A 15,608-nucleotide genomic window follows, 5' to 3' on the forward strand; every position below is an offset into this window, starting at 1 on the left:
TGTAGGTCGGTGCAATCCAAAGATAAAGATTTTCCCTTAAATTAAAACCCTAATCCAAAATCCAGAATCAGAATTCAGAATTCTTCAGAATTCAAAATCCAATAATGGAAGACACTTTCAGAGTCCGAGTAGGCAAAGTCTTCGGCTCCTTGGCCGGTACACCATCGAGCGGTCCATCTTCGTCTTTGAGCTCGCTATGGTCCCTAACAGACGAGGAAATCGAGAAGAGGGAATGGAACAGAGACAAGGACAGCCCCGAACCCGAACTCGAACTCGAACTCCAACCCCAACCCTACAACTTAAACTCAAAGGGTGATTTCAGTAACGAGCTGGAGAAGGACCTTCTAGACCTGGACGAGGATGTGGAAGAGGAAGAGGAAGAGGAAGACGAGGAGCAACAGCCCAGTGAGTCGGCTAATAAGCATAAGCCAGACGACTATAACGACGAGGAGTGGGAAATTAAATCCTCTATCGGCTTGGACTGTACTCTCGACTACGAGGTATCTTTCTATCCATCTATCTTTCTTTGCTGCTCTCTTTAAATTAAGATTCGATCTTTTTCTTGAGTCTTGATTGTATTGATTCTTATGTCATGAGACTGTATAGAATATAAAATGCAATTCGAATTCCATTTATGATTGATCCTTATTCTTGACAACACTAACCAGCCAAGATAGGTACATATAATTATAATGAAGTGACCAATGCAGAGCTGAATAAATTACTTTGTGAAATCATGGGCTGTGTGGGCAATGGGCATAGGTTACTTTGTAATGTTATGGGATCTATGATTATCTTCATATGATCAGATAGATTTTCTTTGACTTGCTTCAGGTTAGGGAGTCTGGCCAGACTAGCTGTAACCTTTATTTGTATTCTGTATGCAGGAAGAGGAAGATGGATATGACAAAGTTGCTGTTGGCAAGGAAAATGCTGGAGATCGCTTGTATATGAGAGATGTAAACGACTATGGGATAGACATAGATTCTCAAGAGGAGGTTCCTACTTCCTTTAAGGATTTTACTCGAGACCCACGTGCTAATCACCTGGCGGCTAAGATTAGGCTCCAACAAGATGCAGAGGCAGCTGCTCAAATTAGGCTCCAAGAGGATGCCGAAGCAGCTCAAAAAATTGTCTCCCTGAGGGTTTCCGGGAACAATACACCATATGCTATAGCTGCTGAAATCATCACATCTGAAGATGCTACTAACCTAAAATCAATTCTGAAGAGGAAGACGGATAATCAGTTAGACCCATCAAAATCACAAAAACGTGTCCGGTTTGATCCCGACTGCAAAAGTAATTGTCATGATGAAGGTGAGGGAGCCAAAGATATTCCTGTGCAAACTCATTCAAATGAAGATCATCCATCTGGAGTTCCAGATTATCTACGGAATCCTTCAAGATATACACATTATACGTTTGATTCGTCAAGTGACGGGGATGAGGAATCAAACAAGCAAGCCTATATGGACTTCCTTAATCTGTTGAGGAAGTCAAATCCTATGGAACCACAGGCAGAGGATGCTTTTGTTGATCTGTCAAAACCAGTCACATTTATACCAAGAAAAAAATCAACTGATGCTATAATGCAGGAAAATGATGGGGAGTTAGGGAGACTAGGAAGTGCTCGTCAGGAATTTGTGCCTTGCAGAAGCACGCCACTAGCCATTGCAACTGAGGACAACGAAGATGTTTGTGCAATGGAGGAAGATGAACCAGAGACAGCAACTGATGGTAGAACCTGTTTACAGAGAACTGGACGTCAATACCGTACAAAAACCAGGTCGGAGTTAGTTGAGTGAATTGCTTCTTTACTGGTGGACATGTGAAATTTAAGTGAGATACAACGCCATTGTGCCTCTGTGTATTCATGTCATTGCCAATGTAACAAAGCTGTTTATTTGACAGTCAGTTTGTAATAATTGCTTTTAACATTTAACGATTGAATGGTTACTCTTAGTTGAGTTATTGTTTTAGTGTTAGCGATGCTTGCTTGTTCCCTCTCCTGAAGCGATGAAAAGAAGAGTGAATAAATCGTTCTTGACAACTGACTTGAGTTAACAAGCATTTCAAGTTTGTGTTAAGTAATAATCATTAACATTACCAACTTTGTTTGTACACAATCTTGCTTTATCGGCCAGATGAAAGCGAACGGAAAAAAAAAAACACCGTAATTCAATTGTACTTCATTCATGGTCATATTAGGTTCAACTAGTCCAAAACTACACACATGCCTAACGATACCCTCAAAACAAGGTTAACAAAAACAGCTTTCAAAAAGGGACTGACCCTTAAGAAATATTGTTCTGATCTATTAGTATTACAGGTTTAAAAGACAACCGGTGCTGTCTATTGCGGGAGGGCAGCTACGTGCAATGATGGCTGTTCCTGCTCATGTTGCTGCAGCGCCAGAGTCTAGGGACTTTCTTGTGCTTAAAAGAGCAATTCAGTTTTTTTGTTATCGAGTTCCATGAAAAACCAATTTGAGGCGAAGGCGGTAGTAGCAAGACCTTTTTATGGGCTATAAACAAAATGGTTAGCCTGCGATTGCTTAAGCCAAGCCAATTTTTTTTGGGGGGGTCACATGTCTGTTCATTTCTGAGTTCAGCAATTGTAATATATATATATATATATCAGCCCTGATCTCTTGGACTACAGGGGTCCAAGAGATTTGTGGTCACTCACCGTTGGATGTAAATTCAACGGTTCACTCACTCTTGCAATCCTTTTAAGAAACTTTTTTGAACTATTGGATTAATATCTAACGGTAGGTGACCACAATCTCTTGAACTCATGTGGTCCAAGAGATCGGGATTGTATATATATATATATATATATATATATAAGAGAGAGAGAGAGAGAGAGAGAGAGAGAGAGAGAGAGAGAGAGAGAGAGAGAGAGAGAGAATGTGCAAGGTTTCTTGTTTTTTATCAAAATATTGCCATATAATTTTCTCTCTTCACATCTGAGTTACAAAATCAGTCTTGTTTGAACTGTGCCTATTCTGTGCATTTGAAGCGTAACCTCCCAGAGAAGGATAGAGGTTAGATCAGTTGATGGAATTACAAATAGATACAACAAACATATAACACGTAGTTGCAACAAAAAAAAAAAAAAAAAAAAAAAAGAGCAGTTCATTTGGAATGTTTATCACCTAGAATAAGCGTTTCCTGCAACCTGTGGCCCCACAATGGCAGAACATCTGTTTTACCTTCCCATCTGGACCCAAGACACTATCAAGGGCGTAGCCATAGTCATATGTGAGCTCCTATCATAAATCAAAACAAACAAACAAAATGTCAGCTACTCCAAAATTTGGATTACTATCCAAGTACTGGCCCTCCAGTAAAGTCCAACAAGAAGCAGAAATTTAAGCTCGTGGAGCAGATAGCAAAATCATATCATGAATAATTTCCTAAAAGCAGCAATCAGTCGATGGCGGTTCTGATACAGACAACAAACATCCACTTCATCAGAGTGACTTTCACATGGAATTCAAATCTTTAAGACATTGAACATTGTTCACTATTAAGTTTATAAGCACTCCGCTTATTTACTTCAAAAAAACAATTACCAGCCTTTTTATCATGGAATATTGTCGCACACTAGACTGATTGATGATGAAATTGACAATCAGAGAGAGAGAAAGAGAAAGAGACCTGCAAAGGAGGTATATTGTCCGCTGCAAACAGCATTATTCGAGCTAGTTTTATGTCATGGTGTGAACTCAACACACACTGGACGAACAGATTAGGCTCACAACTGTGATTTATAAATCTGGCAATATTTCCGGTGGAACCTGCATCAATGCAGAAATCTGGCACGCTCTGATCATCAGGTCTCTCCAGTGAATTAACTGCTGGTAAGCATACAGCTTGTGATCGTCTCTGTCAAAGAGTTAAATGAGACAAACTGCTCTGGAGTGCCACTGAGCGCAATAAAGATACTCAAAATGACAAATGACGAAACATATCATATGAAATGGCAGAGTGAGAGTGTATTGATCAGATGTTACACAAACATCTGCTTCCTCAGAGAGATCCACATGGACATTCAGGTGACAAAGTGTATAGAAAACCAGATGTGTGCAGTGTTCAGTCTCGAAATAGTCCTAAGTTCCAAACTAAGAAAAAGTCTCTCATTGTTGGGCTACTTTTCACTTTCAAGTGTTCTATCAAATATAAAAACAAAACACAAAATGAAAACCACCCTCAACATCTCTTTGTATATAATAGAACAAGAATTTATCTTAAGAGACAATTGATTCTTACATGCAAAAGTCAAGTAGGTGATTCAGTTTACATGCATCAGATTTAAAAGTTATCAAAATAATGACATGATCTTTTATGGAACATAAATAGCTACAGAGAGACTCCAAACTGGCAATGACAAGGCATATCACATTGCAAAGATGAATACAGCTTCAGTGACAATACCTCTCTTCCATCAAGACCCTTCATCGTTTGCAAGCAATCAATGTCAAAAATGTAATAATTCTCCGAGGCATTATCTACATCTTCCGTCCTCCTAAGTATTCCAATGTACTCGCAGACCGGAGCCCCAGAAGGTATAAAATCCCATGATCTAACAGCCCACCCTTTCATTGGCGTACGGAAAACCTGTTGACACCCATCATTCAGAACCTTCATATTTTAAACATGTACCACTTTGACACAAATCTGTAATCAAGTGTCTCTGTTTCCAAATGACCAAAAAAAAAGTAACAAGGACAGCATCACCTCAAATCGATACTTCAGCCCTCTCTGAGAAGTACGATTGACACAAGCAGGTCCACAGCCGCATTTCGGGCCACATTCAAACACTACATCCTTGGCTTCAATTAATCTGGAAGGTACAACAAAAACAAGAGTACCCTCAAGTAAGAAGATAAACTAATAAAATCGGCCAAAATTATTATAGGCATTTAATATCAAAATTTCATGTAGAAACAGCAGCATGTTTGATGCATGGCTCACCTGCCACCATCACGCTGCACATATGGAAAGTCAGAGCCATTAAGCATGGTGCATGCACAAGTCTTGGGATCCATGCAAGTTCCTTTGCAATTGCATCCAGTGGCATCTGTAGGAAGCTTCACATTTTGCGCAATTTGCATAGACTTACAATACATGAAACCTAAAATTTTAAGAATTTAAGACCAGATTATTGTACTCACCATAATATAGAACTTAATCATACATAAAATCATTCGTGTGACTGCTTGAACAAATTAAAGGAGACCAAAAATCTATGAAAAACTTCAATCGCCACAGATAGTAAGAGGACACGGTCGTGTATGTAATAGAAATGAGATGATTAATGAGATTGTAAAAAAATAACATAACAAAAATACACAGAAAAAAAAAACTGTGATTGACCAGTCAATAATGACTCTGAGGGAATTAAAAAAATTCCAATGTGCATTGTATGTCCAAGGCATCGCAAACATTCTAAAATTTGATAGTAATTGCCCATATTTACTCTTTGATCCCAAAAGTAATAACACTAATGATAATATCGAGCATCAACAACTTGCCTGTGGGTGCAACAGGTGGATCATCAACCAAATTGGTAGCCGGAATGGGAACATCCTCTTGACCCCCACTAATGTCCTCACAGACCAACCTTACCCAATAAAACAATAGAATGTAATTACACTTTCAATTTGCAATTCAGTTTAAAAGTCATTAACATTTTAATTGTTTTTTCTTCATATACCCGCGTATTTCTGAAAGAGACTGCGGTACACGCCCATTAATAAATTGAACCTGTCACAGGAGTTAAGAATCATATTAAAGAAAGAAAAAAGAATCTCCCATAAACAGTTGCTCACTAGTTAAGCATGCAAAAGTATGCCAAAATGAAAATGAGATGTGATTTAGGATCTGAAAAGAGGAACAGCCAACTAAGATATATTGCAAACCCAAAGAAAGATATATAAGAAATAAGACTTGGTTAGCTCTAATAATCTCTTCTGCATCATGAGTTTTCAAAAAGACATATATTTCCAGAAAATACACTAATCCAGTATAATAAACCTATAAATGGCAGCATATGAAAAAAAAAATAGACTATATGATGAAACAAACTAGTTCCTCCTTCTATAACTAATATGACAAACTGGAACACTAACACAAGATTTTCTACATAAGATTCAAATAAAAATCATCACAAATATGGCCTCGAATGATGTTCTATGTGTAACCTGGTTTGTGGTCAACGCTGGCTGTCCATCAGCCCGCCTAAGACGATACTTAAACACAGTAAATCCAGAAATACCCTTCTCTGCCCAATACTGAACAACCTGTAAAATGATAATAAAAACGAACAGATAAATCTACTAGCTCAATTATTAAAGTGAATAAATCCAGCAGAATACCAATAAACAAGCAGTAACTAAGATATTCAAAGTGAAAGCAATAGTTTGTTGACATCATAGGAAGTAAATCTTAAAGAACATGCTTCAGATGATTTTACCTTGTACAAGCCATCATAAGTGTAAAGTTTTCCACAGTAACTACTTTTACATTCATGGCCACGAACTACTCTAACAAGTACACATTGCTCCACACAATTCTGCAATTTGTGAGAATATATGAAAGCCTTAGATAACACTTCCACACCCACACCTATAAACAGGTGTTTGTGGTCATTCATTGAGACCTATACAGGAGATAAGAAAACTAATATATGGAAAAACCAGTTTAAAATAGGAATTACAAATGTGACCCAAGATCATTTAAAACTAAGTGTCTCGTATATGCAAGTGTACCCATCCTTCCTTTCTTGACTCTTAATCTCTTAAGCTGATTTCTTAGGAGGGGAGGGGAGGAAGCTCAAGGCTAGACTTTTGCCAAATAAATCAATTCTGAATTAAGATATTATTCATCTGTGGATGCATTGCAAAGTTTTTTTATCAGGCAAAAACAAGAGCCCGCAGTGAACAAAAACTATGCATATGCATATATGAGTCCTTCTCTAATAGGGACCTTCAATGAGGATGTTAAACAAGGTCATCTTTGTCAACGGTTCTCTGATAATGAAGATAATCAAATTGCTAATTCAAAGTTGGCTGAAAAAGGGACAGTCCACATCACTGGATCATCTCTGATTTGACAGTATTTTTATTCCTTAGTGTTGGTAAACACATGGGAAATCAAGAATTGAAGCAATTCTAATACCCATGTGACAGTAAACACACGGAAGTCAATAACTGGAATAATTCCAATGCTCATTCCATGCAAGTAAACATGCCAATCCAACTAGCAAACGAAGATTAAAGTAGAAACTAGAAGACTTTGACTACACACCTTGAGCGCCAAATTACCACGTTCCAAAACTTGGTCTTGAATTTGACGCTTATCACCTGTTAAATTATGGCCACCTTGACCGGTATACACAACATCCTCAGCATTATCCAAATCATCCTCATACATGCCTGATATGACAATGGCCACTGCAAGTGGGAATGTATAGTTACTGTACTCCTGCATTATCAACAAGGGGAAACCTGAAGTTGCCTTTTGATTTCTTCCATTAGACTAGAACATCATAAAAGAGAAAAAAAAGGACTAACATCAATCCCTTTGGACTATTTGGTATATTGGACCACCAATCACATTAAGGACAACTCCCCCCAACCCCGCTAACAACAAAACACGAATAAAGAAATAATATCTGAGTTATAATCAAGAAAACTGCAGTTTTCATTATTAAGTGTCTGAGTCCGAAGAGAAAAAGGATGCATTACCCCTTTACTGTAGGATTGCCCCATATAATCTATCCCGTTCAGCCAATGGCTGTGGAAACCAACAGCAACCATTTCAGCCCGAGAATAGAACTGATGCCCAACATCAATACCTGCCATCCAGGGAAATTTCAGCACCCGCAAATTAAAAGCTTTGAAAACAATAATCAAACATATATATTTCTTAATCAAAGTTATCATCTCATAAACATATCAAAATAATACCAAAATGTATTTCAGTCTACAAAACCCAACAAAAGCACATGGCATATAGTCAAAATTAACCAAGTGAGAGCCACAAACCTGGAATGCTTCCAATTCTTTTAGTGCCTCGCAAAATTTCTTTGTTCTCCAACATCTGCTAGACATTTTTAGTTTGAAGCCAGATACAAACAGGGGCAGATTACATCAGACCTTGTATCCACAAATACTAATCAACACATTCCCATCAGGAACATCAATTTTTAAATTGTTAACGCAAACTTTATTAATAAAGAAAAGGTACAAATAGGATAGCCGAACAAGATGTCCACCAAAACCAGGTTAGGCTAAAAACACATTACATTCAAATCAAAGCTTTCCTCCAATCAATAAGAATGACTAAAAGGAAACTCTCTAAAATGTTTACACAAAGATGCCCAAGAGAAGCTAAAAACTTAATTATATCCCGAAGTTAATCCACCTCCTCCTCCTTGCCCTCGTACAACCTCTTATTACTTTCCAACTGAGCAGGAACACCATTGGATCTTAGTACCCCAAAAAATAAAAATCATATGTATAGCAGTTTGCAAACCAATAGAAAATAGTCGTAACACAACCACTGACACCAGCATTGATATACTTTTGAATACCTAAGAACAGTACTTCAGCATCTCCTTACAAAATAGATGTAATTTGAACAGCATTTGTAACTTTAAATCACCTTAAGATACACATATTTATCTTTGGAAAGGCTTAGTATGGCATAAAAATTCGTCTGAATTCAAAATATGACATTACGAAAACACAAAGGAAATTTTGCATATAAATGTGATAAAGTGGGGAAAACAACACCAGGCAATGCATGCCAAGCTTCATGAGAGGCAAGATGTTTACTTGCCTTAGTTAATGCCTTCAAATCCGGTCGTTTTGCTTTTCCCACCTTTGTGTCTGGCGAGGAAGCCTCTTTCTGCAGAAATTTATTCATTAGGGAAACATATTAAGGACCGATTTGATTAATCTCAAGACCACAAGAATGTTAAGCACAGAGTATTAAACAGAAACTGACCTTAGAATTTTTTGAAGATTTCGAGGCTTTCTTTGAAGATTTTGAGGCTTTCTTTGAAGATGCGGAGGCTTTATTATCAGCTTCCACTTTTCTGCACCTCTTCTCCTCTTCCTATGAATAACATTAAACAAACATTAGACATTGGACATTTCACATTTGAACATGAAAATAGGGTGATAGCTGAGCTCAAGCCTCAAGAGGACAAACCTGTACGAAATATAGATAGTGTTTATTGAACAACCTCAGGGTCTCTTTGACCTTAACGTGGTCGCTCTTCTCGACCAAAGGATCAGAGGGTTTGCCGGTTCCACCTTCTAAAGCGCCATTAGAGCTAGCCTCCTGGGCCTCATTTTCTGCATGGGACCTTCTTCTACCATAAACATTGGCTCTTTTGCTAAGGCCACCTCCTTCTCTGTCTCCATCTTCGTGTTCATCAAGTAGTTGCACTCTGCGACGGACCAGGAGTTCCTTTTGGGGTCTCGGTTTCCCCTGAAGCCGAGAACTGGCCCTCCTCGGCGGAGGCGATGAAATCTCAGCGTCTGCGTCTGCTTGAGCATCTATGGAGCTCTGAACCAACGATTGGACAACCATTTTCCACCCTTGCAAATGTCTGGTGGTTTTAGGGTTTTTCAGAAACTGCAAGACACAAACAAATAAAATATACAAAAAATGTTGGGAGGCCTGGCTTGGGAGCAGAGAGAGAGAAAAGAGTGTGTGTGGATGTGTGTGGGTGGGTGGGTGGGTGTATTTGTGGGTTCTCTCTTGCGTCACTGTGGACTGTTGAGTGCTGGTATTGAAGGAGTACGGACGGGCCCTTATTCCCGCGCTCGCCTCTTCATCTCTCTCTCCATTTCCTTTCCTCCCTCTTCCTCCCACACTCGCTTTCACTTTTTGAGGCTTGAGCGCTCCTCAGATTTGGTTTTGGCCTTTCCGAGGGTGGAAGGGTATGCTAGTAAAAACCAGATAGCCATTTCCGGTTTTAGATATATTTTTATTTCGTAATGTAAATTTTTGGACATATGCCTACTTGTAAATTGGTTTTTGGCAAAATAAAAATACGAAATCAGCCTCCCTCGGAAAAAGGAAAGGAAATGAGATTACCAAATCAACCCTACAATAGTATTTTTGCTCACTTTAAGTGTACCAGCATCATCCTTGTTCTCAACATTTAACTTATGCCTATAAACATAACAATAGTTTCACAAATACAAAGTAAATAATTAACTATGGTTATATGCTTATGAACACATGTCAAATATTGAGAATGATAATGAAGATATTCATTTAATAAAAATGGTGAGCAAAAATATTTCCTGCAAATACACCTCCACTTTTTCTTCAACTATCTCAAATCATATTTAGGGCACACTTTCTATGTAAGAGAGTTAGGATTAAGGGGTATAGTAGAAACTCATATTTATCTCATATCAAAAACCCTGAAAATGTTAATACTTAACAAAAATATTAGAACACCACAATTAAATACAATGAGGAAATAGTATTTAAAATAATAATTTAATAAAACAAATTACATTTAAGTAATCTAGGAAAAATATTTACTGCCCATTACACCCACATCCCTCTCCCCACTACACCCATATTCTTCCTTTTTTTTATGTCTATATATTACACTAATTAAATAATATTTATATAATAATACAAATTAAAATTTTTATTTAAAAAAAGTGTCAAAAGTAATTTATATATATAAAGCAAAAGTTGGAGAATGGTAAACATTCAAAATACCAGAAGATTCCCTTGGTTAATGCAAATATTAAGAATTGAAATTATTAATTAAATGAGGATAATATGGTAAATTCATACTTTTTCATATTAAAAAATTAAAATTAAAAGACAACAAATCAGATAATGGATCCTATTTTTATGAAACACAACTACCTATTATCTTTTTTAATTTTAAAATAATTTTAAATTTTTTAAAAAAAAGCCTCTCGCATGCGGAGAGGCTTGTTTTTCTAAAATGAAATGTACATGCAAAAGATAAGAAGAAGACAAAATCAATCATCACACACATGAGGCTAGTTAATATAAAGATTGAGGCATCAAACTGTGAAATATTACCTGAAGAAATAAAAAATCATAGATTAACTAATACAACAATTTAATAGAACAAGGGTAAAAGTTGGTGGCATACACTTAGAACATCTCCAAAAGCTATTGTAACATCCCACATTGACCAACGGAAAGGGGGTGATGTGCCTTATATGTACATGTCTGCCCCCATCTAACACGAGGCTTTTTGGAAACTCACTGGCTTCGGAGTCATGAGAACTCCGAAGTTAAGCGAGTTAGGGCTAGAGCAATCCCAGGATGGGTGACCCACTGGGAAGTTGTTCGTGATCTCCCAGAAACAAAATCGTGAGGGCAGAGAGGGGGCTCAAAGCATACAATATCGTGCTACGACGGAGCCGATCATAGGATGTGACAATTTAGTATCAGAGCCACTAAGCCGTGTGGTGCGAGTGTGTCGACGAGGACGTCGGGTTCTTGAGATGGGTGAATTGTCATATCCCAAGATCGGTTTCGCCGTAGCACGATATTGTCCGCTTTGAACCCCCCTCTCTACCCTCACGGTTTTGTTTCTGGGAGATCACGAACAACTTCCCAGTGGGTCACCCATCCTGGGATTGCTCTAGCCTCAACTCGCTTAACTTCAGAGTTATCATAACTCCAAAGTTAGTGAGCTCCCAAAAGGCCTTGTGTTAGATGGAGGCGGGCATGTACATATAAGCGGACAATATCGTGCTACGGCGGAGCCGATCCCGGGATATGACAATTTGATATCAGAGCCACTCTACCGTGTGGTGCGAGTGTGCCGACGAGGATGTCTGACCCTTGAGAATGGTGGATTGTAACATCCCACATTAACAAACAGAGAGGGGGTGATATGCCTTATATGTACATGCCCCCCTTCATCTAGCACGAGGCCTTTTGGGAGCCCACTGGCTTCGGAGTCATGAGATATCCGAAGTTAAGCGAGTTGGGGCTAGAGCAATCCCAGGATGGGTAACCTACTGGGAAGTTGCTCGTAAGCTCCCATAAACAAAACCGTGATGGCAGAGAGGGGGGCCCAAAGGGGACAACATCTTTCTCTCTCTTCAGGATTGGTAAGTCGACTTTGGCTCTTCAAACATTTAATTTTACTTTGGAAAAACGAAACCTACTTTGAAAATGTTAAAAACGTGCAATTTTTCTTTTCATATAATAAATACATAGACATTTTTTCCTTTTTTTTCTTCTTATTTTTCATTCTTTTTCATGGTATTACATTTATTGAATTGACGAGTTTGTTGAAGCAAATATTATTCAAGTCGCAAATAAGACTTTTCAAATTGTCATATAGGTCAACAAACGTCAAAAATTTTATTTGTTACTACTGTTGGAGATGCTCTTAATAAATTAGGGTCAAAGTTAGTGACATACACTTATGCTACCATTACTCACTCATTCAATGAGCCACGCGGACATTTTGCTAACTTTTTGAATTTTGAATTAAAAAAATAAAGAGAAGACTCTCATTGAATGGGAAAATCTACAATTATGTTCTCTCGTTTTTGGTTAACATTTACTAAAAACATACAAAAACTATTTTAGGAGCTCTATATAAAATTTGAACTTCAACCATACTTTCTAATATAGGAAGTCATAAATATACAAATATTTTTTAATTTAATATAATTAGTCAATCTCTATAAAAAAAAAATAATAAATAAATAAAATAATATTAATTAAAATTTTAAAATATGCATAAAACAACACATGATTAAATTATAGGTAGTCACTGGGAGGAGTCCTTTTTTCCTCTTCAAATTTAGAGCATTCACAATGGACTTCCCAAACCTTTAATTAATATTGCCTATTTTTTATATGAATTTTTTTATTATTATCGAGATTGACCATTTACATTGAATTAAAAAAATTTATAGCATTTATGACTCCATAAACTAGAAAGTATGATTGAAGTTGAAATTTTATAGAGAGCTCATAAAATAGTTTTTGTGTGTTTTAAACTAAATTTTAACTAAAAAAATAGAGAGCATGATTGTAGATGCTCTTAGGAGCTCTTAGAGATCTCCTTATTTTAGGAGGTGGATATGGAGCATGGTTGAAGTTGTATTTTTCTAATTTCTCTCTAAAATTTGTTTAATGAGATGATTTAAGGAGCCTATTAGGGATGTTCTGAGATAGGCAAAACTATTTTCTTTTCAACTATTTCATATAAACGATTGTTTAAACTATTCTAAATAAATCTAATCTACGAAAAACTAGAATTCGAATTTATATAAAATAGAACGAACTTACTACCTTAGATCGACTAACCCAATCTAGATTTACCTGTTTGTTGGGCGTCATGTTTCCACAAACGAGGATTTACCTGTTTGCTTTGATTGTATTATATTGTCTGAGATGGGTACAAGACAACAACGCAATGCTGTCGTTTTTTAAAGCCATTTATCTAATTGGTTGGGTGGCCATCAGTCTCACATTCACATGTAATTGAAATTTTGAATTTCGACTTGTTGGAGTTGGACCTCAAGGCCCATGGTCTCCTCGGGCCTCAGATAGTAAACAGTAAACTCAATCAATTCTAGTATTTTATCTCCATCTATGTGTGTGTGTGTGTGGAGCGACCAATGGCAGCTAAAGTGTTATCGTCCCCTCCGCACCCACAGCTAAACCCAAATCCTCACAGTTATCCATCATCTCGTCCTCTGAAAATACTCCAAGCCAAAGCCACGAGAGATGTAACCCAGAAGCAGAAGCAGCCATGGTGGCTGCTGAGTCAAGTTTCCTCAAGAACAAGAGCCAACAAGAAGAGACAGCTGCAGGTTGTTGGTGCCTTGAGCTCCTCCCTCCACGACTGCGAGTCTCTTGTTACTTCCTCTCTACTAGTCTTGCTGCAGGAACCACCATCATCTTCATCATCATCATTGTTTGTGGTTGCTGCAGACAGCGTGGGTTATTCCTTGGCCAGTTACTACACTTCCTTGGGTCTCTTCGTCCTCTCTGTTCCAGGCCTTTGGTCCCTCATCAAACGTTCTGTTAAATCCAAGGTACGCCATTTCAGCTGCAATTTCACTTTTTACATCAATTATTATATTATATTATATTATATATGTGCCTGGACCATCAATTTTTCCACTTAAACCAAACCAAACCATCATGGACTTGGGCTGATGCTGAGCCTGAAATATGTGTTTCAGGTTGTGCAGAAGACATTTATAGGTGAAGAGAAGAAGGCACCGAGTCAGGTCGCAGGTGAAATTTTGTCATTCTTCACTCGAAACAATTTTGTGGTCACTGATAGAGGAGAGACCATCACGTAAGCCACCCACCTTATCCTCCTCCTCCTCCTCAATTATTTCTCTCTCAACTCTCATACATACTAATACTATTACTAAGATCACTATCTATGGCTATCTTATCTTATCTATGCAATATTGAATAATGATATCAGTAATTAATTATATATAGTCTCCTCCTCCTGTCCTGATGGGTTGATACAGAACAACAGAACATACTCATTGCATTTTAGTTCCAATCCTGAGTCGAATGAAGATGATTCTGAACGCCAGCCGTGTTTGGAACTGGAGGAGCCTGCCTGCCTGCCTGCCTGCCTGCAACTAAGATAGATAGATGTTTAAATTTGTTGTTGTTTGCTTGCTAATTAAGGAGGAGTTGTGTACTAACATGACATCTATTGATATGCTCAATTTTTCTGTTGATCTTGAATGAAGGTTTGAAGGCATGATGGTTCCAAGTCGAGGCCAAGCTGCATTGCTTACTTTCTGCACCTGCATCAGCCTGGCAAGCGTAGCTCTTGTCCTTACAATAACTGTTCCAGATGTCGGCAATAATTGGTTTTGGATCACCACCTTAAGTCCCTTGGCGTAAGTGCAGCAGTAGCAGTCACCCACCCACACTCTTCCTCCTCTCGCTTTTTTTCTTCATACAATGCTTTTGGTTTTGGTTTTGGCTAAGGAATTCTCTGTCAAATCTCTCGCATCTAATGTTCCCTTTTAAAAATGGAACACAGGGGAGCATATTACTGGAAACGGGCATCCAGAAAGGAGCAGATCAAGGTCAAAATGATGGTCATAGATGACGACGGTGCACAGTCAGAGATCATCGTTCAAGGGGATGACCAGCAAGTAGAGCAAATGAGAAAGGAGCTTCAACTCAGTGAGAAAGGCATGGTGTATGTTAAGGGCATATTCGAGAGATAATAACCGTGTGGCTCAGGCTCGGGCTCAGAGAGGTAGACTACTACTTGAAAGGAAATGAGGATCTTCTTCTATTGGCTTGGATCCTAATTTAAAGATTTTGAGATGTATACACAACCATAAAATTTGACCAATTATATAGCTGTGAGCTGCTACTACTAGATTTATTCAGTTGGATTACAAATTATGTCATCCGCTTAGTAAGGGAAAAATTGAAACCCCTCTCTATCCAATCCCCTTTCAGGCTTTTAGGAGTCGCCCAAATTATGGTACAAACATCTCTATCAATATCCTCAGATCAGATGCCCAACCCCCTAATGCTATAATGAACAAGACAGAGAGCGCC

At 38.0% G+C, this 15,608-nt stretch overlaps 3 protein-coding genes across 3 annotated transcripts; 2 read left to right on the forward strand and 1 right to left on the reverse strand.

The window, feature by feature from the left end:
• On the forward strand, positions 36 to 1,979 carry LOC18781641 (NAD-dependent protein deacetylase HST1). The gene is made up of 2 exons (XM_020559745.1): positions 36 to 500; positions 888 to 1,979. The coding sequence occupies exons 1-2, from the start codon at positions 105 to 107 to the stop codon at positions 1,803 to 1,805; spliced, it is 1,314 nt and encodes a 437-aa protein (XP_020415334.1). The 5' UTR covers positions 36 to 104; the 3' UTR covers positions 1,806 to 1,979.
• On the reverse strand, positions 2,911 to 9,608 carry LOC18782141 (histone-lysine N-methyltransferase, H3 lysine-9 specific SUVH4). The gene is made up of 15 exons (XM_020559746.1): positions 9,225 to 9,608; positions 9,018 to 9,128; positions 8,850 to 8,918; positions 8,054 to 8,108; positions 7,754 to 7,863; positions 7,314 to 7,490; positions 6,481 to 6,579; positions 6,209 to 6,307; positions 5,722 to 5,771; positions 5,540 to 5,628; positions 4,980 to 5,139; positions 4,743 to 4,848; positions 4,440 to 4,622; positions 3,663 to 3,890; positions 2,911 to 3,271 (listed from the first exon to the last, which is right to left on the reverse strand). Exons 1-15 carry the CDS (start codon positions 9,606 to 9,608, stop codon positions 3,158 to 3,160), a joined length of 2,034 nt encoding a protein of 677 aa, XP_020415335.1. The 3' UTR covers positions 2,911 to 3,157.
• On the forward strand, positions 13,516 to 15,486 carry LOC18783638 (protein COFACTOR ASSEMBLY OF COMPLEX C SUBUNIT B CCB1, chloroplastic). The gene is made up of 4 exons (XM_020559747.1): positions 13,516 to 14,092; positions 14,243 to 14,361; positions 14,777 to 14,929; positions 15,076 to 15,486. The coding sequence occupies exons 1-4, from the start codon at positions 13,673 to 13,675 to the stop codon at positions 15,263 to 15,265; spliced, it is 882 nt and encodes a 293-aa protein (XP_020415336.1). The 5' UTR covers positions 13,516 to 13,672; the 3' UTR covers positions 15,266 to 15,486.

This window comes from Prunus persica, chromosome G3 (assembly GCF_000346465.2).
Source record: "Prunus persica cultivar Lovell chromosome G3, Prunus_persica_NCBIv2, whole genome shotgun sequence".
In the NCBI taxonomy this organism is placed as follows: domain Eukaryota; kingdom Viridiplantae; phylum Streptophyta; class Magnoliopsida; order Rosales; family Rosaceae; genus Prunus; species Prunus persica.

What these genes read in the sequence shown, in the direction of transcription:
- LOC18781641 (XM_020559745.1), top strand. Translation starts at nt 105, where the DNA reads ATGGAAGACACTTTCAGAGTCCGAGTAGGCAAAGTCTTCGGCTCCTTG. An exon ending in ACTGTACTCTCGACTACGAG is followed by an intron (nt 501 to 887) that starts GTATCTTTCTAT and finishes TTCTGTATGCAG; the next exon opens with GAAGAGGAAGATGGATATGA.
- LOC18782141 (XM_020559746.1), bottom strand. Translation starts at nt 9,608, where the DNA reads ATGGTTGTCCAATCGTTGGTTCAGAGCTCCATAGATGCTCAAGCAGAC. An exon ending in GGCAATCCTACAGTAAAGGG is followed by an intron (nt 7,491 to 7,753) that starts GTAATGCATCCT and finishes TTGATAATGCAG; the next exon opens with GAGTACAGTAACTATACATT. An exon ending in TCCACCTGTTGCACCCACAG is followed by an intron (nt 5,140 to 5,539) that starts GCAAGTTGTTGA and finishes TTAAAATTTTAG; the next exon opens with GTTTCATGTATTGTAAGTCT.
- LOC18783638 (XM_020559747.1), top strand. Translation starts at nt 13,673, where the DNA reads ATGGCAGCTAAAGTGTTATCGTCCCCTCCGCACCCACAGCTAAACCCA. An exon ending in AACGTTCTGTTAAATCCAAG is followed by an intron (nt 14,093 to 14,242) that starts GTACGCCATTTC and finishes TATGTGTTTCAG; the next exon opens with GTTGTGCAGAAGACATTTAT. An exon ending in ACCACCTTAAGTCCCTTGGC is followed by an intron (nt 14,930 to 15,075) that starts GTAAGTGCAGCA and finishes AATGGAACACAG; the next exon opens with GGGAGCATATTACTGGAAAC.